Raw genomic sequence first — 27,680 nt, 5'->3', positions numbered from 1 at the left:
GTTGGTTAAGCAAGATGTATCAAGCCCCATGTTCCCAAAGTGCCTCAGTGATCAGTTACACTGAGAGGTACTTATGTGCTGTCAGCATGAATGGACACCAAAGGACAGCTGTGTATCACAGAAACCACCAAATCTAAGATATAAAAAGGTACATGCAGCAACTCACTTTTTCCTCTTCTCACTGCATTAAAAACATCAGTTCTCTGACATATAGGAAACATCTTAACTCTGGTTTTCTCAGCTGCAGTAATTAATGGTCTATTCTTCTGTCAGGTACTGTGTGGTCACGGCTAAAATAGACAGTTTAACAGTTTCGGAGTCCTGGGTGAGACTGATGTTGGATGAAAAGTATTTGCACATACTCGCGCATTTGATGCAGGACTGCTTGGCTGTTTGCACTCTTACCTCACAGGACTGGATGCAATGGATGTGTTCGGGGTCAGGGTACCACTTCATCACCCCGGTGCAGACTATGTTCTAAAAAATAAGCACATGAACACAATGGTTGAGAAACGCAGTCACAGGAAATGGTTAACCACTGTCCATGCCATAGAAAATAATAGTACATTCACATATCTAACAGAGGTTTTGTATGCTTGGGTCTCCATGTATTACTAGTTAAGGTAGAAGCACTGATGTAAAGTGAACATCCATTATTTAAATAGCCATACTGTACTATAGATGGATGTAGATGTGCTTAACATTGGTAAAATGTCATGCCTACTGGATTATTATACAATATTGTGAAAAACGTTGGTGCATGATGTTGGTGTGAAGGTGTGTTAGGAATGGTTAGTGTTAGTGCTCTTCTCTGAGGAGAATAAATGTTTGCTCAAAATTTCAGGGGATTCTGCAATTTGTATGAAAAATATACACAGTAAACACTACAAAAAGGTCAGGGACATTACCAAAAATGCAAATTCTCCGAATCCATGACTATCCGCTTCAAAGTTCACAGAATTCTGGGCCTTATTATTATTTTTTGTTTCCTGATACAAGAGGACACCATAGTGTGTAAATGGAAAAGAGTCAACATGAAATGGGAAAAAGTAATATACACCTGTATGTACCTCCACATGTATGGTTGTAGTATTTTATTGACAAAGCAAGGAATTATATCTGTAATAGTATAGACTACATACAGTTATGGTACCTTTTGCCAGTGAGCCACTACGTCTTGGCTTCCCTCACCAGAAACTGTTTTAAGACTACATCTTGCACTCATTTTGAATGCAGACCGTGAAGATATCTTACATATGTATTCATGAACATATGCAGTACATTATGACTTAAAGCTCGTGCTGCCTTCTGCGGTGTTACTCATGGATGAAAACCTTGCGATGGAGTAGTTGTTTGTTACAACTTAAGTGGATGCAAAACTCAACATTTTGTGGTGGAACTTGGGTGAGGCCGTGGTCTTCTGTCATTCATTTGACCCCAAGAATTCACAAGGTGGTTAGCAGATAGCTGATTGACTAACAAATATGGACAGAGCAAGTGGATCCTCCCCTGTGATTTCCTGTGCAGGCTGACCCAGTGAGGGAGACCTGATTCTGAGTATCTGAGATAACACAATGCCTTGAAATCACAAGGCAGTGTCAGAGGTATGGCGTAAGTAACAAGACCTCCATCCAACTATTCGACCTTGGCAAAGGTGGATTAACTGGCTGGCTGGCTGGCTGACTGACCACCCAAAAGTAAGGTGAAACCGGAGCAGTGTTTGCGACAGCGTTAACGTAGAAGCGATTTCTGAGATATGATATTGGGTAACATGACCCACCTTTAAAGCAAAGCAACAGCGCTCTTACTCCGACCCAAGATCTGACATTCCTCTGAGTTTGTTGGAGGGGACTTGTATACACTGTGTGTGTTAGAGATGTGTGTATTTCCTAAAAGGCTTGACGTCAACTGGAACCTTTACTCTCGCTATCTGCCTGTGATTTCCAGTAATGCAAAAACACTTGAATGATAACGAACGCACACTCAAGTACACAAGAGGTGGATTCTGTTGTGTGATAGTGTGTTATTAGCTGATGCAGCTGGGAATTAAAAATGTTTTCCTAGAAAATTTAAAAGATACTGCCTTGCCAGTGATTCAGTCAAGCATCTGATATGAAACACATTTGCACGTTATGATGAATTCAAACATCTCAGCTGCAGTTCAACAGAGGGGTTCATTTTAAGGCATTTGCAGTAACTCAAGGAGACTTTTGAAGCCATTTCAGATCAATTTATGTTTTTGTTACTACTCTCAATGAAATGTGTCCAATTTAAAAAAAATGCTTTTGGTCTCACTGAGGTTTAAAAATATCACTCAAACTAAAATTGTTATTTTTTGAATGCTAATGTTGATGACATAAGTAATCACTGATCTTTGAAATGATCTCACCTCATTAATTAGAGACATTTCTTTTTCCACGTTAGTTCCTTTTAAAATGTTAATGTGGTTATAATTTATTTCCAGTGTAAAAATAGGCATAAATGGGGCATGCATCTGTGGGCATATGTTTTGTTGCAGCTAATAAGCAGCTGATTTAAATTTAAACTAAACTGACAGTCAAAGCACAAACCCTTTGTGTAGTTATTTTATTAGCACAAAACACTTTTTGCTTATTGTAAAACTTAGCTTGAAATATCTCACAATCAAGCAAAAACTAAACAGCCTCTGTCCAGAGGTTTCATGTGGCACATAATGACATTAGCAACCAGAGATATAAATATTCATTTGGACGCTAACAGGTACAGTAGCTAAAAGAGACTTTCACTGCAAATATGCATGGCTGCAAATTCTCTGTTGTTTATATGTCAACTGTCTAAAACTGTGATTAACTCTGCTTTGTGTTTATCAGTAAAGGTGAGTTAGTCTGGAGCAGTAGCTCAGTGTATGATCCATGATGTTCTTCAGACCACCAGATGTTTGGATGCATTATTCATTGTAATGGATGTTTTTTTGTAAAAATATCTGCGCTGTTTGTGAGCAGATCGGCTTTCACAGCACCCTGGACTGGTCGCATGGCAGCAAGAAAGCAAAACAACAACTGTTTCACAAAACCTGCCAAGAATTTCTAGGTGGTAGCAAAAGCAAAAGCACAAGCTCTTGCGCAGTTGGGGCTATTTAAGCCAATCAAGAGATCTAATTTTTTCACCTCATCATGATTTATCATTAAAACAGCTTTGCAACAGGTGCAACCAGTTCTTCAAGCTGCTCTGTGCAGCACTTCCTCTCAAAGCTTTGTAATTGAATGATCTGGATCAAATAGACATTGATTAGAAGCATACTATTACTATAATTATATATTTAGTACTAGGGGTAAAGGTCATAATATCTTGTCTGCTTAAATTGAAATTAGGCAGTTTTTTCACCCATCACTCAAGTCTCCAAAACTTTTGGAAGTGCATTACCACATCGCTAGTTAACACTTGGTATGGTTTAGTCAGCAGCTAAGTAAAGTAAATTAAACACCAGCATGAACCTTTAAAGCAGGGTGGGGCAGGCTCATTCCAGATTTTGCAGACTGACAGTATTTAAGCTGCTGTCATAAAAGGCCAAAACTTTGTTCAAATGTCAGCAAGATTTGTTGTTAGTATGTTTCTCCTTTCCAGATTTGTGTATGTGTGGCAATATTACTTGTGAAACTGTAACAGAAAACATTTCCCTTGGTTGGCTGCTGTTTCCACTTTTCAGTTTGCTGTGTTAAGTCCTGCTTAAATTCTGCTCATTACAAAAAGATGAACTGAACACTTAACTACTGTATATACATCTTGGTTACATTTTAGTATAAATATACTGTACATTATTATAATTCTGCATTGGTTATAGAAAAATGAACTTTATTGTTTTGGAGTTATTTAGTGTTTGTTAAGTGCTGGTACAGAACAGAATAGAACTGAAGTAACCTCAAGTGAACCCAAACAGAATCACTGGAGAAAAAACAAATTGAGGTTACTTGACTACACTTCCTCAGGTGTCTCACCTCGACTTTAGTCGGGAGCATCCAGTGCTTTAAAGAATCAGCCGTAGTGCCATTGGGCAGGACCACAGGGTCACGCAGATCCATGTCCAGAGCCACAATGCATGTTGGGTAGCAAACGGCACCTGCAAGGAAAAGGAAGAAGAAGAAAAAAACATAAATCAAATAACACTTACCTCTAATGCTCATTAGCATCTGTTGAATTTATTCATGATTAAACATTGAGGAAAAAACAGACCACATAACTTCAGACCACACCATCATCTGTCATCCGTGGTCTGCACTCTTGGCCACCATCACTGTAGGAGGGCTTCTACTGTGTGTGTGTGTGTGTGTGTGTGTGTGTGTGTGCTAAGTCTGTTTGTTGGTTCAAAAGTAAGCTTCTGCCATTTATTTATCAACACATGTTTCTACTATAGTGTGTCAGTATAATTCAACTGTAGCTTGACAAACTGTCCATTTGTCAGGATGGAATGTCATTATTTACATTTCAGTTTTTGACGCTGCCAAACAACTACAGTATTTAAACAGTCAAATACATGCTTAAATAGCTAATTTATTACCATGATAAGTTAGCAGAAGATATATTTTACTTATATCTACATTGGATCAGTACAGTAAGATGCCTAAAATGCCTCTGTCTGTATCTATATGGTACAAAGCACCCACAGTTGCATAATCATCTAAAGCTGTTTTAACAATAGATTGTTGATTTTCTTATTGGCGTCTGAATCCAGATCTGCATTGACATACACTTAATGGGATATGTGTACCAGATGAAATAGTGCTGTGGTATAATTGGCCAGTTATGATTGTTTACTGCTATCACTGTGTGGTGTCTGTGCTGCAATTCACTCTCTCATTTCATATATAAATCAAATCTGACTTTAAAGATCAGACTGTTCAGAGCTGGATTGAGATGGTCAAAATGATGCTGTAATATGTTTCAGCATTTCTTAACATTTTAACATTTAACCAACACCTCAATCTTGACATTTTTCTGTTTTGTTTTTAACTGTCTACACTTGGATCTGGACCAGATCATTTTGTATAGAGTGAGTTGGCAAATGACTCAATCAAAGAATACCAAAAGAAAATGAGGAATGAGTTGGAGAAGATGCTCTACTCTAAGTAGTGTGTGACGTGACAAGCCAAAGACCAGACAGGCTACAGTTTATGGCTTTATTTCCTTTGACAGAAGAAGATACACTCACCGACATCCCTCCCCTGGTCACAGCTGTACTCTACAGAGTTGAGATCAGGAGGAGGAGAGCATGATCCCTGAAGCTTGGAGCACATGGTGAACTCTGCAGTCCATTCACCATCCTTAGTGCAGCGAATCTCCTTCTGGAAACAAACACAGATACTAACATTCATTGTGGTCATCAAGAGCTTATGTGCGGTCTACACTTCTGCTGCACTGTCTTCACACAACTCACGAGAAATAGTCAGCCAGTTTAGTTCCAACCATAATTTAGTTGTTTATTATTGTTTTGCATTGTTGAGCAGTCACATGGATAAATATAAATCTCTCTAAACAGACAGGCATCCACAGATGAGTCATTCGTCATATGAATAAATGAATTCAAACACTCTCAATATGAAAAACAGTTTAAATGCCTCATAATTGTTCTAACATGCATACTAAATGTGGCTTCAATAAAGAGATGGCGCCCAGAAATTCAAAGGAGCACTCTTATAAAAAATATTATATTGTAGTTTGACCATGTCATCCTCTATATTTGGGAAACTTGGTGGAAGTACACCCATTTCTTATAAACTTAAAGTGGCAGCCTTTGTAGAAGACTCATGCTTCATTCACGCTCCATAAGTAAAATGATTCCTCTTGTAGTCTGGAGAAAAACACAACAGCAGTGCAGCAACACGTTCATGACAAGGTATTAGGGATGTACGACTGTAGCCAAAACCACAGCTACTGTGCATACAGTGTGTGTATAAAAGGAATGGCTACAGTGTATCATGTCTGACATCAGAACAAAAGTAAAAAAATGCACATTTAGACTATTTCTATGCTGCATCCATTGTGACAGTGTGTTTGATCCTATGCAACTCCAAAACTGACTTGATGGTCACATGACTGATGATAATAATGTGATCAAAAGTACTTCTTTTTGACCTGAGGAGTAGAGGACGGCTGTTGAAATCTTACATTTTCTGCTGCATCTGGGCACTGCAGGGTGCAGCGGGAGTCAAAGAACAGGTCATTGGTGCAGGTATACATGCCCTGGAATACATCAGGTGGGGCTGGGCAGGACACCGGCTCACAGCTAGTTTCCTCCCACTGACCTCCCTCCAGGCACTCCAACTTGAAGTACTTCCTAGAGGCAAATAAACACATCTCTAGGTGATCTAAATTTGAGGCAACACAGGTTTTGCAGATTTTAAATGACCTTCCGAGGACGAGAGAAGAAATTATGGCTGGTGTTCATTACATTCTAACCATACTGCTGTACATTTATACTAGATGATGTTTCACAGGTATGATCCACCTGAAAGATGAGTTCAGAACAAAAATGTAACATTTCATGGTGGCTGAAGTACTACTGTGTTGTATAATTGAGAAAAAAGTTGTTTATTCAGAAACATTGCGTATATTCAGGTTTAGTGTAACAAACTCCCTGTTGAACCACATGCACTCTATACCCCTGCTCACCTTCTCTACTGTCTCACTTTACTTTTACTGTTCCAATAACAAAAAACATACTGACCATTCTACCGTAAAACAGATCTCCGGCGTGGTGCATGTAGTGTGTAAATGCAACAGTATGTGTTACAATACAAGTTTATGTGGGTACATGTGTCGAAGGTAAGCGTAAAAAGCCTGTTTAAAGCTCTTTAATAGCTGCTGCTGTTCACTTTCACATGTTGGACTAATAAAGCATCAGGGGTTATTAAAATGTTTACGCATACGTTTAAGAAAGCGTAACTCATAAAGATACCCAGCTGCAAATAGATCTTTACATGAAATAGTGTTTTGCTATGTTTGACGGAAATTAAATGTAATACAAAACGATAATATGTATATTTTTACTACCCTTATATGATGGTAAAAGTCAGCTTGTTAGATATTTGGACTTGAATTACAATTCAAGACTATACAACAAGGAAAATATAGCATTAATATGTAGAGTAAATTGTACACAAACTTAACAACTGCTAACATACAGATTAAACTATGTGAAGAGAGATAGCTCACCCTGTGTAAAGCAGGGCATACACTTACCCCGGAGGCTGTGTCTCCCTTCATCTCATTAACAGCATGTGAACTGTGTTCAGTAATGAGGAGTTACCTAATGAATACAATTGGCAATGTAATGACGAGGCCCAGTTAGCAGCGGTACATATTTTATTGGACCCTACTGTGAGCTTGTTTCGAAACAGAATCTCCTTTTACAGATGATGGACCCAAAAATGCCTCTTTAAACTGTACCCATTGATATTTAAAGCCATGCCCCTGGGGTTTGGGTGTTGTGATGTGATTCATTGGCAAACTGTTGCACAAAATACCTAAATCAAAGATCCTAATTTTATTAAGCAATGCGTAATGGGAATCTTGTAAAATAAAGGAAAAGAAGGAATTTCCTCCATTACGCAGGGAGGCATGTGTGATAAAACACGGCATTTACTTTGGTTTGCTGTCTACGCAGACTTACTAGTATTTAAAGGCACTTAAAGCCACTCCACAACCTACAATATGTGATTAAAGAAATAGTTCTTACAGTTTTTGTTTGTTTTGTCCATGTACGTCAAAAGGAATAAAAGGTGTCAGTGGAAAGAAATTAAAGAGAACATTATACAGTATTTGCCCCATTATGGATAATTGAAGATGCCATATACTGCTTTTAATACACATTTTAGATGTAAGTGATGCTAGTAGAAATGCCGCCCAAAACCCTGGCAGCTGCACTCTCTGTCCACAAAGCTGCTAACAGTTCCAAACACTGACCTTGGTGTCTTCTTTTTAAGGCCCCCTGTTACATAAAAGCCTGTGCTGCATTTGTAGCGGCAGACAGAGCCAACGTCGTGCCCTGAGGCCAGACAGTCTGCTGTGAGCAGCTTGGCATCAGGTATGTTTGGAACCTCTGGACACTCGATCTTGCAGTAGGCCTCTGGGAAAGACCACAGACCGTCCTCCAAACACACCAACCTGTCACTGTCACCTGAGGAGAGGGAAGGGTCAGGGAGGGGAGAGTTTTGGAATATAGTTGGGCAGAAGTGTACCTAACACAACTGTGCAATGCAGAAAACTATACTCACTAAACAACTTTCTGTTTTTCTATTTCTGCCTGTATTATTGTAAACTTGCATTGCTGGTATTGATGTACTGAATTTGTTTTGTGTTGTATCATACTGAACTTGGAGCTAGAAAGGTTATCATGTTTGAAAGGCTCATTCGACTGGTATGGTTGTACAACTATACAATCTACTTCTGACCTGTGATGAAATGTACAGCCCGACTGATACAGAATGTTTGTGGCTGATGCCTATACTGATATTAGTGAATAAGAAAAATTCCAATATTGATTTATCCGCTGATATTCTTACACACACATACACACACACACACACACACACACGCGCGCGATGCAATTTTTTTTGCAATGATCCCTCAAATAAGGTTATCAACACGTGTCATATGCAGTTAATAAACATTTGTACAATACGTATGTAATAGAGGCAGGATATTTTACAGTTTAACATAAAAAATGTATTGTCCAAATTGAGATGAGTTCACTGAAACAATAAGCGTCACTGGAAATTTAATAATTCACCCCAAGCATCCTTTTTCTGCATTACATTGCTTAAAAATAAATACATAAACAATTTTTAAAAAGTTTTCATTACGGAATACATTGGACAACAAGTCTTCAGGCTTGAACACAACTTCAGGCAGGTATGAGTTATTTTGTGTGAATTTGACTAACTTGAACTTACTTGAATAAAACTGCAGATTTTATATGCCAATAACTTTCTTGAGACTTTATAACATTTGCTGAACAGTGGCCACAAAGTGTTATCTATCTGAAGCTAGCAAACATTAGCTAACATTAGAGCAGTGGGTCACAACCTTTTTTGGGCCCGCACCCCCATATGCATTATCCAGGTCCCTTACTGCCCTCTATCAAATAAAATATTAATATCATGAATGTTATTATTATTATTATTATTATTATTATTCCTCTTGCTATTATTTATATAATTTATCATACTAAATGTTGTATTATTATATTATTTAATGTATTAGTTTATTTGTACTCTTATTACATATATTGTTATTATTTTGTCAAATCATTAAAAAGCATGTAATCGAAATGTCAATTAACCGATTTGATTTAACTGGACAGTAATGAATTGATTTGTTATTACACTCACAAGTTACATTCATTATTTATTTTTTTCAATTATTTTTTAATTGATTTTACACATCATGACAGCTGTAGCTTAAAAAATATGTTTTGCTGAAATCTACTGATTATTTCTCCTTATTTAATTTTGAGTTTCACGTTTCATGTTTCCCTTTCCCCCTACAATTTCCTCTTTTCAAATGCTTTCAGTTTGAGCGCTTCCATTTCAACATTTGCATTTTAAATTTACTTTCTTTTTTTTCACTTTAGCCTACATTTTAATAAATTACATTTTTTGTTTTAAGTTTATTTATGATCTGATTATTTCTAGTTGTGTAGCAAAAATAATAATCTTTTTTAATTGTATTTGGACCAAATGTCGCAGTAGTAGCAAAACCCCTGAATGTATTGAACTGAGCAACAGTTTATTTAATTGTTTATAAATTCAAGTTTGTTTTGTTGCTTATTTCAAAAGTTACATAGCCTTGCTTTAAAATATACATTTATAAGAGTTATATGTTCTGCATTTAACAGCTACAACTTAAAGAAATAGACATGGCAAGCACAAGTAGGTCAACATAATGGATTCATTTCTGTCCCAAGAAACATTCTGGTTTTGTTTCATGGCTCTGTCTTGTACAGTTATGAGGAGAAAGAGACTATGGCTTCAGCGTAGCCCAAAGCTAATATTTTCTATGCCTGTATGGCCCCATATGAAGCATGAGCGTTGGTATGTGTGGAGAATCATAACACCCCAAACCTTTCACAATTTTTATTAGGTCTGTAAAATGTAATGAATCTTTAACATGGCATCACATGTTTTATAAGCTATTTAAACATTGGGCTGGTGTTGTGATTATCAAAATCCATTACAGCTGTACTGGTGTGTACTGCACACATTCTTGTGAACTACAAAGTTTGCTTTTACTGCTGAGTAATGCATGATGGCCTCCAAACATATTTCACCAAACCAAAAGCCACAAATAGAATTACTTCTGCACAATCTGTATTTAGATCATGAATACATGGGTCTAACTGCTGACTCTACTTTGACATTTGAGCGTTCGCTGTGGCTTCTGACCACAAACACAAGTGTGTGGACATCACGCTCGTTCCATCTAATCACTTCAAGAAGCATCTACTACATTGCGTAACTTGCATTGCTAAAGTGGGGTAATGTTTTAAACTTTTGTGTGTAACTATGAATTTGCGTGTTTGGTGGTTCTCCTAATTATGGCTGCCACGGGCAATATTGGTTCTGACTTGTTATGGTGCAAGTGGTGTTTTCAAAAACATTGTGGACATCTGAGTAGAGGGAAACTGTGTGTGTCTCTGTAAAGGGAACAGGAATATGCCATGTAAATGTTTCTATCAGTGTTCATCCTGAATTCCAGTAACATTTTAATGGCCACAAAGCTGCAAAGAGAAGCACTATAAGGAGCAAGCCTCACTGAGAGAGGACATGGCTGTGATTTTGTAAATGGCATTTTATTGCAACACTGTAGATTAGTTCCCCTTGTCTGAGCTGTTTTTCAAACTAATTAGTTTTACACAAACACTGACTGTAACAACAACAGGATGCACCCTGTAAAAAAACAGGCCTCCAATTTTAAAGTGTAAATTGTAAGCGTAAAATCAAGGTTTAATGTCCATTTCATTTTATGGACTGTAGCTTACATCATCTTACTGTGGTTTGTCTGTTCACCAGACTGAGCTGCAACTGTCAGAAGGTGGGTCTAATGGTAGCTGCAGAGAGCTTTAGTTAGTGATTGAAAGGTATATTTGATTGAGAGGTTTGGGCCACTTGTCAACCTCTATATTTCAGTGATATTAATACTCGTCAGAAACTAAAAAGAATGTTCATTAAATGAGGCCGTTTGATTCCAAAAGGGCTTGTTTGTCAGTTTGAATGAAACTCAGTGAATTTTGGTTCATCTCATTGGGAAAAGCAGCTGATAAGTGACCAAAGTATCACACTCTTGAGGTCATGAGGTAGAAAAATAGATATGTCTTTGCATTGTTAGCCTGATACTGGTGCTATGAAGTGTGACCATATACTTTACTTTGTTGTTTCTCGTTGCTCCACTGATGATTGAAAAGGAATATGCAATAGACAAGACTAGATTAGACCTGGACCAAAACAGAAGAATCCATAACTTACCTTGTAGTATAGCTGGTGAGCCACAGGTGAAGGAGCATTGTTTGCCAAAAGTGGTTCCCCAGGGGCAACTGAATATGGCGTGGTAGACATAAGACTGATCAGGCAGGCCGCAGTCTACAGGCTGACAGCTGACTACACGATCCCATGAACCATGGAAGCACTCCAGATGTGTTTCTCTCTGGAAGAAGAGCGAAAATAGGAGTAACAAAGACAAAAGACAGAAAGGTGGAAATTTTGGTGTATTAAGAGGAAAACATAAAGTCTTAAATGTATGATATGCATATAAAGATCTGAAACTTCTTAAATTCTGAAAGGACTGACTTCTTTTAGTCAAGAATCTACAAAAGCATCACATAATACAATCTGTAAACATGTCTTAAGGTCTGATGATAGGACAACACGAATCTTACTAATTATACAGAATATCACTGAGGATAGTACTTCATACTTCTTTGTAGTTAACTATTGTGACCACAAAAAAATGCATATGATATTGTGCAAAGATATTTAGAATCAGTCTAATAAATTACCGGGAGGTCCCAACTGATTCCAATACCTACATTTAAGCCTTTGTGTCAACCTTTTGATTTTGTTGCTTTATACACCTAAGATTATACCTATTATACCATACCTATATGATTACTAAAATTCTGTCTGATTTAATGTATGTAGACAGTTTCTCAGACTGCCTTAACATGCAGCGCCATCTGTCAAAATGATCACATTAGACATAAAATCTGCTTGGTTTCCCTCATCGTTCATGTAGATGTACCGTAATTGAGTTATCCTAGTTTTTGGTGGCAAAGGAGAATGCAACCACAAATGTTGAGTGAGTCAAAGAAAACAAAATGTTACAAATAGTGGAACAAATGATTACATTACTATTCTAGAATCTGTAAGAGGAAAAATACTGTGAACTGTATGTCTGTCTTTCTTGTGAGACCTTGTTGCTGCCCCTTTTACATCTCTGTTCAAACTCTACACGCACCTAATTAATGAAAATGTCCCTCTTCTGCATACAAACAAGGCAATTTATCAATACTTTAGAAGTTCAATGACTGTGTATGTGCTTAACTAGAAGTGGACACACAAAACATCTGCCAGGTCAGGACAGTTTGACTGTGGCCAGGTCTTGCTCAATATCTGAGGCCGTGTGAGGACATTTAATAAGAGTGTTGTGTGCATGCAATTCAATATGTGGTTTTATCAGTGATGAACATAACAAAAATAATAGGAATATGCATGTTATATAATATAACCTGTGATCAATAAAGCTATAATATAGATTATACACTACAATACATTTTTGTATCTAACTGGAGGTTAACTTAACATTAAGAAAGACATTGTATAATGTTATTTAAACAGTGCAACACATAATACAGTAGTCAGTGTACCTGGTGAGGTGGGGTTCCCTTGCCATTAATGACAGTGATACTGAAACCACGGTGACACTGAACAGAGCAGTGAGAGGCCTCCCCTCCTCCTGTACACCTACAGAGACAAACTGATATATAGATAGTTCTTTTGTTTGTGGTTTCAGCTCTCTGATTGGTCAGTGTTTCATTCCAAAAAGGCCTACCTGACAGAGGCGTGCTCTAACTTGGGAGGACTGCAGCTGTCCATCTGACACGGCTGCCGCAAACAGCTATTGCATGGATGGAGGGAGGAAAGAAGAGGGAGAGGGATGAGAGGCAGGGAGAGACACAGCAAGCAGCTAGGAGGCCTTTACTGATCACTTTCTCTGAATAAGCAAATTTAATCAGACTAAAGGAATACTCTTAAATATAAAATGCCTTCCACAAAAATAAGCAAGACTGAACCTTTATCCTTTATACATGCTTATGTTTAAAGAAACTGCAAATTGTTTTGTTGAAATTGCTGATTAAATTATACTTTTTCCAACTAAAGTGTATGCTATATTAAAGGGACAGGCTGCCAATTTCACACATCAAAGTCTGTTTGCACAAGTTAAGAACTACTGCATCTATGAAAAAAATTGAGACTTTTGTGCCTCCAGAGGGATCTGTGACCGCTGATAAATTAACTCAAGGGATGTCACTTTAGAGGCGAGTTTGAAATTGAAAACAAATCTGGAGGTGTGCAGTCAGAAAGAAGTGAGTTTATAGCTGTCTAATATTCTTTGCTTGAAACTAGTGGCTTGAGGCTACATTATTTGCTACTAGCATAACATGTCTAGATCTTTGAATGTTTGAGTTGCATGTGGGTAATATAATTACCAGGAAGACAAGGAAGAAGAATGCATGGAATCAAAAACACAATATCTCTGGTTCCGCTACATCAAAGTCTGTCTGTCTGTCTGTCTGTGTGTGTGTGTGTGTGTGTGTGTGTGTGTGTGTCTGTGTGTCTGTGTCTGTGTGTGTGTGTGTGTGTGTGTGTGTGTGTGTGTGTGTGTGTGTGTGTGTGTGTGTGTGCGTGTGCGTGTGCGTGTGTGTGTGTGCGTGTGTGTGTGTCTGTAAGTAGGTAGTTGTGGGAGAGCCCACCCTCTGATGCGCACCCGGTCAGGGCGAAGGTGCTGAAGTGGCAGGAGGTCCTCAGGGCCACGCCTCCCACTGCCACAGAGGGGAAGGAGAAGAGGAGAATAACCGAGGCCGTGATGAAGAAGGGCTGAGAGAGGTCATGGGTCACATTCACCACCAACGGGTTCCGATGGCATGAGAGGTCATGTGTTCCTAGGCAGTGCAAGGGTTTCAAGTAGTCCTTTAGCTTCTAACTGGTTTGACTTTATCATATAGAAATATCTTATCTTGCTTTTAAATACAAGATACAATAAAATACATACAAATAAAAATAAGTTAAAAGTACCTAGTGAGTGGTTCTTGCCAGTAATATCAGACAGGAGGATGGTGGCTGTCCTCCGACACTGCTCCCCAGACGACGACCCATCTGAAGCTAGGTACACGATCACAGAGGCTGCCACTCCAGGGTGAGCAAATCCCAGCTGGATCAATAAAAAAGCAGCAATTATTTCAAAGAAGAAAAGAAACTAAGAAAAAGAAGATAGCAGATGCTATGTAAAGACCTTTTGACCTGTCATAGCAAGAAAAGCATTGAAAAAGTGCTTCTTTTGAGAACAGTATGTTGGCCATAGTTTATTTACACTATGAACTATAATATTTGCATTCCCTGAAGAAAATGCATATGATTACTGCATCCTCTGCTGATGTCTGCAGTGGGCAATGTGTAGAATATTCATTATTCTGTAAGTGGTCAATTTGTTACAAAATTCTGCATTGACAGAGCTTTGCTAGTATAGTCAGTCAGACCAGATTTGTACAGCACCACCTAGGGGTGAATGACATCACATTTCACAGCAATGTTGATGATTTATGTCTAATGATGTCACCCAAAATTGCCACCAATTGAATCATATGTGAAAACGATATGACGGTATTTTATTTATGGCCACAGAGTTGGTGCCTTGGGTTAATATGTCGTATACATGCTCATGGAGAACTCGTGTACCAAATTTCCTTTTCTTAAAGACAACAAAATTGTAGGAATACCATGTAAAAATTTGACTGTGCTGCCCCCTGGGAGTAGAATTGTATGAATTTTTACAGACATGCTGTGGAGCTTTATGTACAACATTCCCAAATTTGGTTCTAATTAATTAAGGACTGAAGAGTTATCACATGTCAAGTGCATAAAGCCACAAATGTTTGATAACCCATAACAGACAAACGGAAAGCCAAAAATATGTCAAAAGATGCCAAAATGATATCCCAAAAAAAAAGTTAGCTTTGTTTGGGGTCATCTAAATATGGTATGTGCCAAATTTGGTGAAGATTGGATGAAATATGTGCCAAAAAAAAAAGGCAAAAAAGGTGTTTACCAAAAAGTCCAAAATTGCAGTTGAAATGGATCGCACTGTACAAAAAACTCCAAACGGTTATCAGCCAATTGTTAAAATGTTTAACAACAGAACACCTGGTGGCACTATTGAGCATATGTTTTAATATGTTCAGCATCTCTCCATAGGGCACCTGTATACCAAGTATGATTACTTGGTATACAGGTAGTTACTTTATGCAACTTTTGGGTTGCGTAACAAAATTAAAGTACGGGAACTCCTTCATGCTACACAAATGACAGAATATATATACAGTTATTAATATAAAAAAATACATACACATGCAGTACATCTTTTGAATCTGAGTCAGAGTGTTTGTAAACAGTAGCAACAAGACGGCGATGATAATGTGGTCTGCATATTCATATTCAAAGCTTGACATTTGTTTGAATGATGGCAGTATCTCTGCCATAGGCAGTAAGTGTTTCAGCAATAAAGTCGAAAAAATGATGGTTAAAAAAACTGAAGCCTATGAGTACAGAAGAAGAAAAAGAATCGGAATAATGAAGGAAAGAAGAACAAAGACAATTAAAATGTCTATATTCAGAACAAGATATGTTAGATTCCTGGCACAGCTTGGTTGTGCTTTGTGGTGATTGCGTCACGACTGGCCTCCATTGTAACCACTGCAATTCCAGGTTGACCCTGGTCTCTGTTCCCCGTGACAGAAATGTAGCTTTTCACAGCCACCTGTCAAGCCTTTAGACTGTAAGTGTTTCAAAAGATAGATTTTGGATGGAGTATCACTTTAAAGAAATGTTGAAGGCTTTTAGAAAATGAGAAAGGGCTTCCGTAGGAAGAAGAAGCAAAACTTTTAAATGAGAACGACGCCTTTGAAAAGAGCTGGCAGAGATGGATATGATAGGATGGCTTTTCAGACAGAGTGAGACTACATATTTAAGGTGAGCAAGGCTTTTCAGAGACAGAAAGAACACTTGAAGGAAAAGGAGGTGTTTCAGGGGGAGCTGGCACATATGGGTGTTATCATGAAGGCTTTTCAGACGGTGAAAGTGTCTTTAAGGATAGAGCGCGGCCTTCAAGAGAGGTTGCAGAGATGTGCATGATAAAGAGGGCATCCATAAAAGAAGCAGGGGATGGAGAGATGACTCATTCAACAATGAAGTGGAAATGATGAGAGAGAGGGAGAGAGAGAGAGAGAGAGAGAGAGAGAGAGAGAGAGAGAATGAATGAGTATGTGCAAGTAAGGAAAGAGGCCGCCTCATGACTATAAAGGACCCTATAATCAAAAGCATGACGGACAAGGCTGTGAAACGATCAGTCAAATCAACAGCTAACCTACGCTTAGTCTGGTCCTGTGGAGTTTATTGTGGGAACTGTGGCTGTGGAAAGATTCAATAATACAAAACTACTAAATATAAGAAACAGACACAGGTCTGAAATGGAAAGCCAGGTCCAAATACAGTGCAGTACACAAACCAGGACATCTGTGTGAAGCACTGTTGGCTAGCTGCGAAGACAAGCAGGCTAATTAGCCATGTGAATAATTCAAACTGTAGCAGCAACTATTGTAATTCTCTATTAACGCTAGGTTTGACAACAAATACAGATGTCATTAATTTCTAACATTCATCATTGCTAATCACAAATAAACAATAATCATTTTTAAATGATTAAGAACATATTATCTATAATAATAGGTAATTCACTTTTTTGTTACCCTGTGTTTTCTGGAGCCATAATAAACTCTAATTATAAATTATGTATCTATGATGACTAAGAGACATATTTATGATTACAAAATGATTATTATTCCTCCAGATGCCAGTATTTGAATAACTCATGAACTTTTTAAGTATTTAATAATGAATGATGAGTTAATTATATAACACTCGGTCTTCTACTAATAGTAAACTTGTAACATTACTGGACGATTGAGATGATAAGTATGCACTGAGTATAAAATAAGACAAAATGTAAATAAAGAATAAGTGCAGCGTTAGTCATGATTTGGTAATCATCTGCAGATCATTTAGTACATAATTCACAGTTGACCTGGAAAATGAGTATTTATAGTAACAAATGCATTGTGAATCATGCAATTGTTAGAAAGTTAAGAATGTGTGCGTGTGTGGAGGTTTGAGCCAGCTGTCTGTGTGAGAGGCCCTTCAACCCCATTTTAAGAGTATTGGAAAGTGCTGGAAGCCGTTGAAGACAGAGTAGCCACCCACAGCCATTCAGCAGTGGGGAAAACAGATACAATATGTGCAAACACACAAACACACCACGCGCACACACATACGTACCTTCAGCCAGAATGAATGTTCTAGGTCATTATTTGTATCAGACTGGGCGGTGCAAGGGAACCAGGTGTCAGTGGACAGTTTCTCACTCAGCTCCAGGTGCTGGTGCCTGCAGAGCTTCGCATGAAACAAGGGAAATATACAATGCTAATTATACAAATAAAAAATGTACAGTTATTGCTATACAGTTATTTTGCTTTTAATGCATCGTATCAACCGTAATCTAATCTGATCTGTCCAAAAGGTAACCAGACCTTAGCTGACCTTTTAAATTAAACGCTGTTGGTTATATTGGAACATGATCGAATTTGTGGCATTACCACATATTCCACTCTATGTTGGAACAATGGAAGGTTCATATCATCTGAGCTACAGATTTGTGTTAATTTCATACATTCTACTAGACTATTCTGTGTGTTGAGACAAGCACAAATTCTCCGACAGTGAAGCGGTCGACAGGCCATGCAGACTCTATTCATGACATTTTGATTTGTTTTGTTTATTGCACCTTTCCTCATGTAGCGTGAAAAATCCCAGGAGGTTTGCCAGTTCTAGGATGCTGGATCCAGTGTGTCTGACACCAACTATCCTCCCATGATAAAAGTGGCTTAAATCATGTTCTTTGCCCAGCGAGCTAAACTTCCTTCACTCTACATCTTTTTTGCTTATTCTTCATTTGTATGTGGCTTACTGTTTAGATGGGCAAGGCTGATGTAAGCACATTTCTAAAACTGTGACATCATTTCATCATGATGGGCCTGAGAGGCCTCATGTGATTGCAGAAATTTTATGGGAGATGTCAGAGCTGGAAAATGATCGATGTATTTGTACTGAAGTTGTAAAAAGAAAGAAGGGGGCCATGACGTTCTCAAAGTTACTGTGCAAAGTTCTGCCAGTATGTCCTCCAAAGTTACGTGCGAAGCCCTTTCTCTTCAGGCTTGTCCTCACCCATCACTGCTCAGCTGTGTCACTGTGACCTGAGGAATTTTGTGACCCACTGAATCACTTTTCTTTCTTGAGCGTGTAACAACAAGGCTCTATTAGAAAGGCAGAAAGCAACTGAGAGAGATAAAGACAGAGATAATCTGAGGTAGCAAAAGAGAGCAAAGGGAAGAGAGAGAGAGAGAGAGACAGAAACAGAAAACTGAAAGCTAGCCAGGAATATGGCTACTAATTCTTTAGGAAATATCTGCTTAGGTGGAACTACTGAGAGCTCATGTAAAATTGCTGTTTGTCTAACCCCAGGCTAGAAGGAGTATTGATTTGAAAACATAGACTGTTGTAATATAGTTTCCAGCCCCCAGTGACTGCAATGAAAACACAGCAGGCCCAAATGAAAACCATCATACGGACCGGAGGCCAAGTCTGATATTATGTGATTCCTCCAAAACCACTTTCATGATTTGTAAATCGTTGTCTAAAGTAAGTCTTCAATCATGGTATCCCTTTGGGTCTGCTAAGCTTTGTCTCATCCACCTGCTTCTGTGGATTTGGCACATATGAGGACAACACATACGGCGATGTCAATTATTTTGTATTATTTTGAGGTCTCTTACTATTTTGAGATACTTAAGCCCCTTTCACAAATGAATTCCAGACAATATCCAGAGAATCATATCAAGATATTATCTACATTTGCTTGTTCACACATGCAGCACACAGCATGAAATTGTCCATGTCAGATGTGTTCACACATGTTGGAAATACTCTGTAGGAGGCTACAGACTACTCCGTAATGATTATCTTTGCGTTGATATCAATACTACATGTATTTGGACGTATCTGCAATATCAATGAAAGAGTGAAAAATAATATACAGGCAGACAGAAAAAAATACGAAGCAGCTGCACTCTGTGCACGAAGATCCCACCGTAAAAAGGCGTGAACAGGCCATATGGATGCACGAGAGACTGAGCAGGGAAATATTCTGGGCAGATGTTTTGCAGAACTTTAACACTGAGCAGCTTAACAACATGTTTGCAAGTTCTCATATACCTTTGAGAATATGTTACAGCTGATTAAAATAGCACTAACACCGAAGATTACACGCCGTCGACACGCCCACTGAAAGGGACTTATGTCATTATTTTGTGATACTAACTCATTTTCAAAATACTAATTCATTATTTTGGAATAGTAACGCATTATAATAAGATTCTAAGTCATTATTTTGAGATTCTCGCTACAAGAATGACTTACAGGATCTTTTTTCTTTTCATCACATTGGTGGAAATGAGCTTCAATAGCAATGTAATGTACCTGTATTCAATTAGTAGCTGTGTTTTTGAGAAGGTGAATTCTCCTGAACTGATGCAGTTCAGTTGAGAAGTTCACCTGATGTCTGGTATGTTTGGTTTTCAACATTTTCTCAACTGAGCAGTTTTATCAGCACCAACTGCCTGAAATGCTGAAAAACAGTCAGCCTGGACCATGAAATTTACAGTGATAAAATGGCGTACATGTGCACCAGCAATGATGTGAAGTAGCGTGCAGTGTTGGTAGAAAGTGAAGTGCAGTCCTGTAATGTTTAAATGGTCCATCTCCTTCAGTTTTTGGATATTCCCTTCTGTATGGATTTAGCCGGTTGGTCAAGATTTGATGTCAGGCACAGACGGGACTCTAAATAAATTGGATCGGAATATGTCCAAAATTTCTTTCTGTCCAGACAAAAACAGTAAAAAGATGAATTCAGCTTTCAAGTAGCCAGCTGTTAACATTGTTGCCCCCTCCACAGGGAGTTTATTGTCATCTGGAAGTCTTTTATGTGCCCTGTGGTTTATACTTCATACCTTTGTAAGTGATGGCTCTCCAGTGGCAGCGTGGGCGGGACAGTGGTTGGGGTCCTGGTGAGAAGCAGTGGCAGTGGATGCCCACTGGTCCGTGTAGCCCAAAGGTGTGAAGTAACCACAGTCCCGAACACTGGAGCCCCGCTCAAAGTCCTCACACACACCGTCACCATCAAAAACATAACACTGACTAGGTTCACCTTGGGAGATGGAGAGAAAAACGAGACAGGAGGATTTATGAAAGAGTATAAAGCCTGGTTTCTGAATCTGGCAGAGTGAACACTCATCCCCCACTGTTAGACTCCCATCCAAATCTATTTGTCAGTGAACCAAATCTGAGCAAATCTATTTTGTATTTTCGTTGGCCACTTTTAATGTTAGCCACGTCAACTCAACCATATCTGACTCTCTGCGCTGTCAACAGGCTGTAAATTATGGTAAGAAATGAACTTTGGCTTCAATTAATTACCGAAGATCACAATAATTTCATAATGCTAATAGGCAGAGAGAGAACCCAATATGTGACTTGGCCAGTTAGTTTGATCCCAAAGGCACCTTAATAGGCTATGGCTATCTATAAGTCACCAAGTCACAACAGCAGCATTGTGTGTTACAAAGAACTGTCAAAAGTTGTTCCAAGTCTCACACAAAACAAAAATACAGACAGGAAGATATTGCTTTTGCCTATTAGAGTGTCCACTAATGCATTTTGTTTTTGATAAAATCAACTGTTATCTGTTCTCAAAGTCAATCACATTAAACCAGAGGAACATATTAGAAAGAATATACTACTTATCCATGTGGACTGAAAATAGCACCAGAGGAATAACACTTAATCTATTACAACATTATGTACATTTCAATAGCGTTCTGGCATTACTAGACAGCTGATGGTAGACAGTGACAGGAAACTAGGGCCATCTCTTCTCAGTAATCACTCCAGTTTATTAGGGTCTTGATGGTGGCACATGCTTCGTCAAAGATGTATCTGCATGACTCAATTCATCTGCAGGGAGAATATCAGGGTGATACATTTTTGATTGTTTCCACTGAATTACATCATTCTTTTTAATGCCATGCCAACAAAGACTATTAACTGACTGTTAAGGCTGTTCCTGATACATGAAGTTATGTAAAGCACACCTTGCGTTATTTGAATCAATATTATGTAGCCTGTAACAACAACAAAAAGAGATTTCAAACACATCTCATGATATTCAGTGAAGTTTGCACATTTGTCATGGAGGCAGCTCGGCAAGATACAGAGGTGCAGTTGAAAGTTCCCAAAACGAGTCAGTGGACAGCAAGTTTTTAAATTGGTTTGATCTTGTTAGACTAGTGCTTTTAAGGTCAATGACTAACTTTCACAACTAAGCTTTCATTTCATATTCAGCAAAATGTTGTTTCTTAAGTGCAAGTTATCAAGCTACAAGGTTCAGCTCAGTCTGACTCTAGATGTGCCATGTAAAAAACTGCTTTAAGATTCTAGGTTAAGGGGGAAAAACTATGTACTAAAACAAACTGATGATTCTGATAATCTGATTCTGATAAGATTAATGTCAAGTACTCTGGGACCAGCAGTTCATGCAGTATTTTTCAGCCACAGTGTAAAGGATTTTAGACTTAACTAAGGATGCAATTCATGCTATTAGAATTTTAGCGGCAGAAAAAAAAAATAGGCTATCATACTTCCCGTAACAAGCTGCCCCTGAGCGATGAGCAATAAATATACATGCAATAGAGTAATGGCCCTGACATAATGTGCTACAGCAGTGTATCACATAAAGAGTGGGAACCATAAGCAGAACAACAGCTTGTAATGCAGCAGCTATTCATAAAAAGGGTGGAAAACATCAGACGCTTCAGAAGTTTGGCCTTATTAACATCTGGACAGCTGCAGAAGGTAGACAGACAGAGCTGTGTCAGAGAGTCAGTGCTGCACAATTGGCTTCAATTAGTTGACGGAAACATTTTTCTGATAAAAGGCAAATTAGGCTAGAGACAATTCAACAGCATATTGTCAGTCCAAGTTCATTTGGCAATACTACACTGAGTGAACTCACCAAACACTCCACCCCTGCTCTGACTACACCTGTGAAAATGATTAAGTCTGTTCAATTCCAAGTCTGTGTATTTATCAAGCCTCACAGAAGAGGACTACTTGACAATCTTTGACTTAAATATTAGGACCATCTGTTCTCTATTTACGGTCTGCATGCTGTAATCATATTGTGCAATCTAACCTTTATTTAATCAGGCAGTTAAAAAATTAAATTAGAAATCAGTGGAATCAATAAAAAAACAGCTTTAACGCAGCACTTCTTGAACAAATGCCAGTTGTCCATGGCTTGTCTGTGACAAGACGACTATAAATGTGTGGTTACTGCAGAACTGTGGTAAAATTGTATTAACACGACAGAGCAAGAGTAAGACGATTCGGCATAGTTGGAGTTAACTGGGTCAAGCAAATGTGGCAAGGAAACCCAAACAAATATTCTTTCTATGACTAACAAGTACAACTGAATAATTGGTTTTAAGTGTTGCAATTTGTGAAAACCTGTTTTTGCCAAATTGTTTTCCTTCCTAGTCATGATGTCTTTTATTGTAAAACAAGAGAAGTAATAGCTTCAGTCACGGCATGGCTAGCCCTGCTGGTAGAGGAGGAGGGGTTGGTCTCCACTTGTTTCCCCTTGACAAATAAATTGACTGGATGATGGAAATTTTATCCCTGTAACAGGCTCTCGTAACACAAACCTTACACCACACATGAATTAGTACCATCCAGCTGCTAGTGAAAAACAACACATGGCCTAAAAAGGAAGTAACTAACATACTGTCTCCTCTCAACTGACCTGTCACATCTTCTAAACGATATTATGGGATATTTATGAAACAACCAAAAAACGTATTATTGAGTCCAAACTTATTAAACTTAGTCTCCGGCGAACATTCTGTTACACAGAGGGTGAATTTGAAGGCTGTGGAGGAGCACCACATACCACTGATTTCTCATGTCATTGTGGCTAATGCCTACTCACATCCAGTCTCTCTTTCAATGAGAAACAGAGACACTTGGAGGCACGCTATTATGGTAGGTGTTACAACATAACACAGTATGTGTGGGTGGTAAACAGCTAATTATGATTATGTGACATAATGAAAACTTGCATGAGGATTCTGCTCTCACTGCTGTCTGTCTGGCTTTGCGCAACCACATTGCACTTTTTGAATGTGTTTACCTAATATCAAGGTCAGAAAACACATGTTGTCTTCGGCCTTCTGCCTTCAGTGGAGTGTTTTTGCTGAATTCCCTTCGATGTTGTGTTGTGAGGCTTCTGTTGTGGCCTGTCTGCATGCTTCAGACTGGGCGAGGGTGCAGACACAAAGTATTGTTGTCCTGTGGTGGAATCACAAACGATGGGGGCACTCTCTGTGGCTTCCTTGTTTGTCTTTTGCCATGTTATGCTGCATGTTTTTGGTACTTTTTACTGCTTTTTTAACCACCTGGCCCAGAATTAACTGAGCAATATTTGACCCAAGTCTCATGGCTGAAAACTTTGCATATGGGATTCATATCAAAAGGACTATTGTTTCGTGTTTGTTTTTTTAATATTGTATAAGAAAGAAGGTCTGAAGATCACTCCCTGTTATTCTGTACACATTTTTGGAAAGTAGGCAGTCCTTGCAAACTTAGAAGAATTAACTGGAATGAAAAACATAAGCAAGAACAAAAAGCAGAACATGAAACAGAACACAAGCCTTAACAGGTGAATCTTCTGTCAGTAACTAAATCTTGAACACCCACAAAGTTGTTTTTCTTGCAGCCACATGACTCACTCACGCCACAAATGAACTGTTTCTTAATGTTTCTCATCTTACCAAAAATCTTTGGTTGTTGATTCGAAGAACAAATCATGCATTCTTGACTGAACCTCACCAAACTTTAACCTGGCCTAAACCCTAACCACAGTTGCTCTTTCCTGATTCTAAGCTTCTTGTTGGGTAAAAAAAAAAACAGAAAACACGATAAATAATGAACCTCTTTCGGCCCACATGATTTGATTCTGGCGGTCAGAACTACAAGGTGGCCTCCAATCAATTAACTGTGGGGTTATTGTACAACAATGGTTAGAATCAGAGGCTTTTACAGCTGGTTATGATCTCTCTCAGAGGGGAGCGCTGGCCGACTCTTGCAGATGTGATTTGATAATAAAAAAATAAAAAAACGTATTACTTACTTTAGATAAAGCATATCAAATAAAATATCAAACATAGCTGTTATGAGCTCGTTTGTGCAATCCAAAACCACACGATCTTTGATTAAAATCAATGAACTTCATTTATCAATATGCACTTTTAAAGGCCAAAACTTTTTTTAATAAAAGAAACACTCCTGACATGTGTTTTGAGACTGAACACTGTTCTTAACTGCTGAAAAGTGTTTTTCTGGTGTTTCTCTGCCAACCTAATGTCAAGACGCTTCAGATTTCTAAACAAGACTTGTGACTTAGCAAACCAAAATCTTACTTTTCACCCTTCAGCTCATCTGTTTTCTCTTATGTTGTGGTGATGCTACATTAATGGTTTGTGGAATCAGTTCAAGCCAGAAGCTTTTATGTCTTGTAAATTAAATTTGATTGGTTTGAATGTTTTTTTTCTTAAAACTGCTGCATGCACAAATGAGAGATTTCTGGCTATTTAGTGACTGCTCTTTTACACTACAAGTTTATATGGTGTTGCCATTGTTTTGAGAGAAATCCCACTGCTCAACATGCCTTCATTTTTAAACCGTGTGTGTGTGTGTGTGTGTGTGTGTGTGTGTGTGTGTGTGTGTGTGTGTGCGTGCGCGAACTCAAGATGGACCAGAGACGTGTTTTTGAATGGGACTCACTCACCATTACAGTTGAAGCCCATCTCCTTGTGGCATTTCTTAGAGCAGCCATCCCCATCCAACAGATTACTATCGTCACACTCTTCTGTCCTACAGGGAGAGAACCATCATCAGCTTCATTTCCCATGCAATCTATGTGTAATTAGTACCCATCTTCAACAGTCATGTTCATATATCCTCAACATTACACCGACCCCTGTATGAGGCCATCTCCGCAGTAAGGCTGCCCATGGGTGTAGAGGAGAGGTGGTGAGGGATCACTAAGGAGACCGTCTGCTTCCACCTGTATCACGTACTGGTAGTTGAGTCCTTGCTTTACAGAGCTGGGCAGGGGAGGGGAGGGGAGGGGAGGGGAGGAGTGGAGAGGAGAGGAGAGGAGAGGAGAGGAGAGGAGAGGAGAGGAGAGGAGAAATGGTTTCGTGATTGCTTGAAATTGTAAACGTTTTTTGGCATAATAAAATTATCGAATAGAAGTCAGGAGTTTGTTATGTTCTTCCGAGGAGCAGTAAGCAAGGTTTTACTGCTCTGTGTGGTACAAACTGATCATATAATCTTTACAGGCTTGTTGATCGATACTAATGACTCATTCAATACTTGACAAAATAAGAAAGAATTATGGTGATTACTGCTGCCAGTGGAGTGCACGATGACAGAAATCTCTTACAAATACCACAGCTTACTTTCTGCTATGTAGGGAGGAAGCATTGCATTTGCGGTGTGTTCCCCAACAAATCAATTCCGCATGAATCCTGATGGATCCTGAATACAATGGCTCATGGGAGTGCAGCAATAAAAGTGAAACTTGCACTCACAGTGGCTTCTATCTGTAACCTTGCAGTATCCGATGACCTTAAAGCCCCAGAGCAGGAAGTGTGTGTAACGATACCTCGACTCCAGTGTCGGGACTATTGATCTGTTTTGGTGGGCTGTGTCTATAAAAAGAGCCTCCTCCCTATTTTCCCAGCACAGATCTACTGCCTCTGGCACAAAAGTTAACCAGGAAGAGCACAAATTGCTCATTATCTGAGGGTCGTCAGATTTCTCTCGACTCAACAAATTTCCCTTATTAATTATGAATCAGAGGAGGAAATAAAGAATTTGAAAAACCGTCCCTATTTATCTGTACTGTATCTATATTTGGATATATCCTCCAACTCACAGCTCTCTCCCTTCCTATTGCACTCCACACCTCCCTAATTCCCTCTGAAACTACAAACTTTAATTAACAAAAATCACACAACAATTTTGTTTGTGTGATTTGACACTTACTTACACTTACTCACTTACTTACTCATTAGACTAATCGCTCAATGGCAATCATGTAACATTAAAAAAAGTTAAAAAGCACTATGCAGATGTAATCCAAGGAAACGAAAATGCTTTTGCAACAATGCAACACAACAAATGTTTTATGGCCGGAGAGTGCTTGGAACAAGCTAGTTCAAGCAAAGTTTTGTGCAATCACTTCTGAAGGCAAAGGTGTTTTCACTTGTTCCAAACAGCTGCCGAGTGGAAGTGATTTTGAATGATTTGATTTGAGATTGTTGTGTAAAGAATGAACTAGAACTATCACCTTGTGTTTCTATGCCTCTGCACACCAGTCAAGTTGCTGTTCCTAAGATAGTCCGTTGAATGATGGACAGAAGATTTTTTGCAGAATATCACTATGCACAATAAAGCTAACCTTTGACCTTTTAGATATAAAATGTCATAACTTCATCATTTTGTGTAAAATTATGTCATTATTGTCATATCATATGAATGAGAAATGGACAAAAATGTGTTTTGACCTTTGACCACCAAAATCTAATCAATTTTCAAGTGTTCAAGTGGACATTTGTGCCAAATTTGAAGAAATTCCCTCAAGGCATTCTTGAGATATTGCGTTCACAAGAATAGGCCTTACGGACAGGCAACATGAAAAACATAATGCCCTCCGGCCACAGCAATTGCTAGCGTGGAGGCATAAAAAAGAGAAAGAGAAGTCCAAATTCTGCAGCCCTTCTTTCCCCTACACACCTGCGTAACACTGCATGAAGTGGGGGTGACTGTTGGTTTCAGAAAGTGACGAAAAATGTCAGATGCAGCCCTCCCATTCCAGTGTCGGACAGATGTGGGCAAAGGGGTTTCAGATGTCGTTTACCCGTTTGACAAGCACATGGTTGGTACCATCTGATGATCAATAACTTTGGAATGGCCCTAGCACCACATCTTTCAGATGTCAGAACTATTTTTTGTAACTATCCAAAACTAACAATCTGACAATCACTCTCAATTCACGCTGTGATACGCCAGCTGTAGGAGAAGAAAAAGAATCAGCAACTTCTCTTTCTTTTTATCATTTGTTACACAACTATTTGTGGCATCCTT

The 27,680-nt window shown here is 38.7% G+C and overlaps 1 protein-coding gene across 2 annotated transcripts in view; it reads right to left on the bottom strand.

Annotated features, from left to right (window-relative positions):
* Window positions 1–27,680, bottom strand: part of pappa2 (pappalysin 2) — a 76,744-nt gene that overhangs the window by 14,272 nt on the left and 34,792 nt on the right. The window contains exons 12-25 of one of the 2 annotated variants that reach the window (XM_084369168.1): window positions 25,505–25,633; window positions 25,315–25,400; window positions 20,423–20,619; window positions 17,637–17,750; window positions 14,325–14,460; window positions 14,017–14,191; window positions 13,081–13,146; window positions 12,896–12,992; window positions 11,499–11,676; window positions 7,939–8,152; window positions 6,142–6,310; window positions 5,186–5,315; window positions 3,975–4,096; window positions 406–477 (exon numbers count right to left, since the gene is read on the bottom strand). In XM_084369168.1, the coding sequence (XP_084225294.1) occupies window positions 406–477; window positions 3,975–4,096; window positions 5,186–5,315; window positions 6,142–6,310; window positions 7,939–8,152; window positions 11,499–11,676; window positions 12,896–12,992; window positions 13,081–13,146; window positions 14,017–14,191; window positions 14,325–14,460; window positions 17,637–17,750; window positions 20,423–20,619; window positions 25,315–25,400; window positions 25,505–25,633 (1,885 nt within the window). Of the gene's footprint in view, window positions 1–405; window positions 478–3,974; window positions 4,097–5,185; window positions 5,319–6,141; window positions 6,311–7,938; window positions 8,153–11,498; window positions 11,677–12,895; window positions 12,993–13,080; window positions 13,147–14,016; window positions 14,192–14,324; window positions 14,461–17,636; window positions 17,751–20,422; window positions 20,620–25,314; window positions 25,401–25,504; window positions 25,634–27,680 lie in introns of both variants that reach the window. The other variant, XM_084369167.1, reaches the window with a different exon arrangement.

This window comes from Pagrus pagrus (genome assembly GCF_965226575.1).
Source record: "Pagrus pagrus genome assembly, chromosome: 12".
In the NCBI taxonomy this organism is placed as follows: Eukaryota; Metazoa; Chordata; class Actinopteri; order Spariformes; family Sparidae; genus Pagrus; species Pagrus pagrus.
Note: the sequence above shows the minus strand (reverse complement) of the source record. Positions and strands in the feature narration are given on the sequence as shown.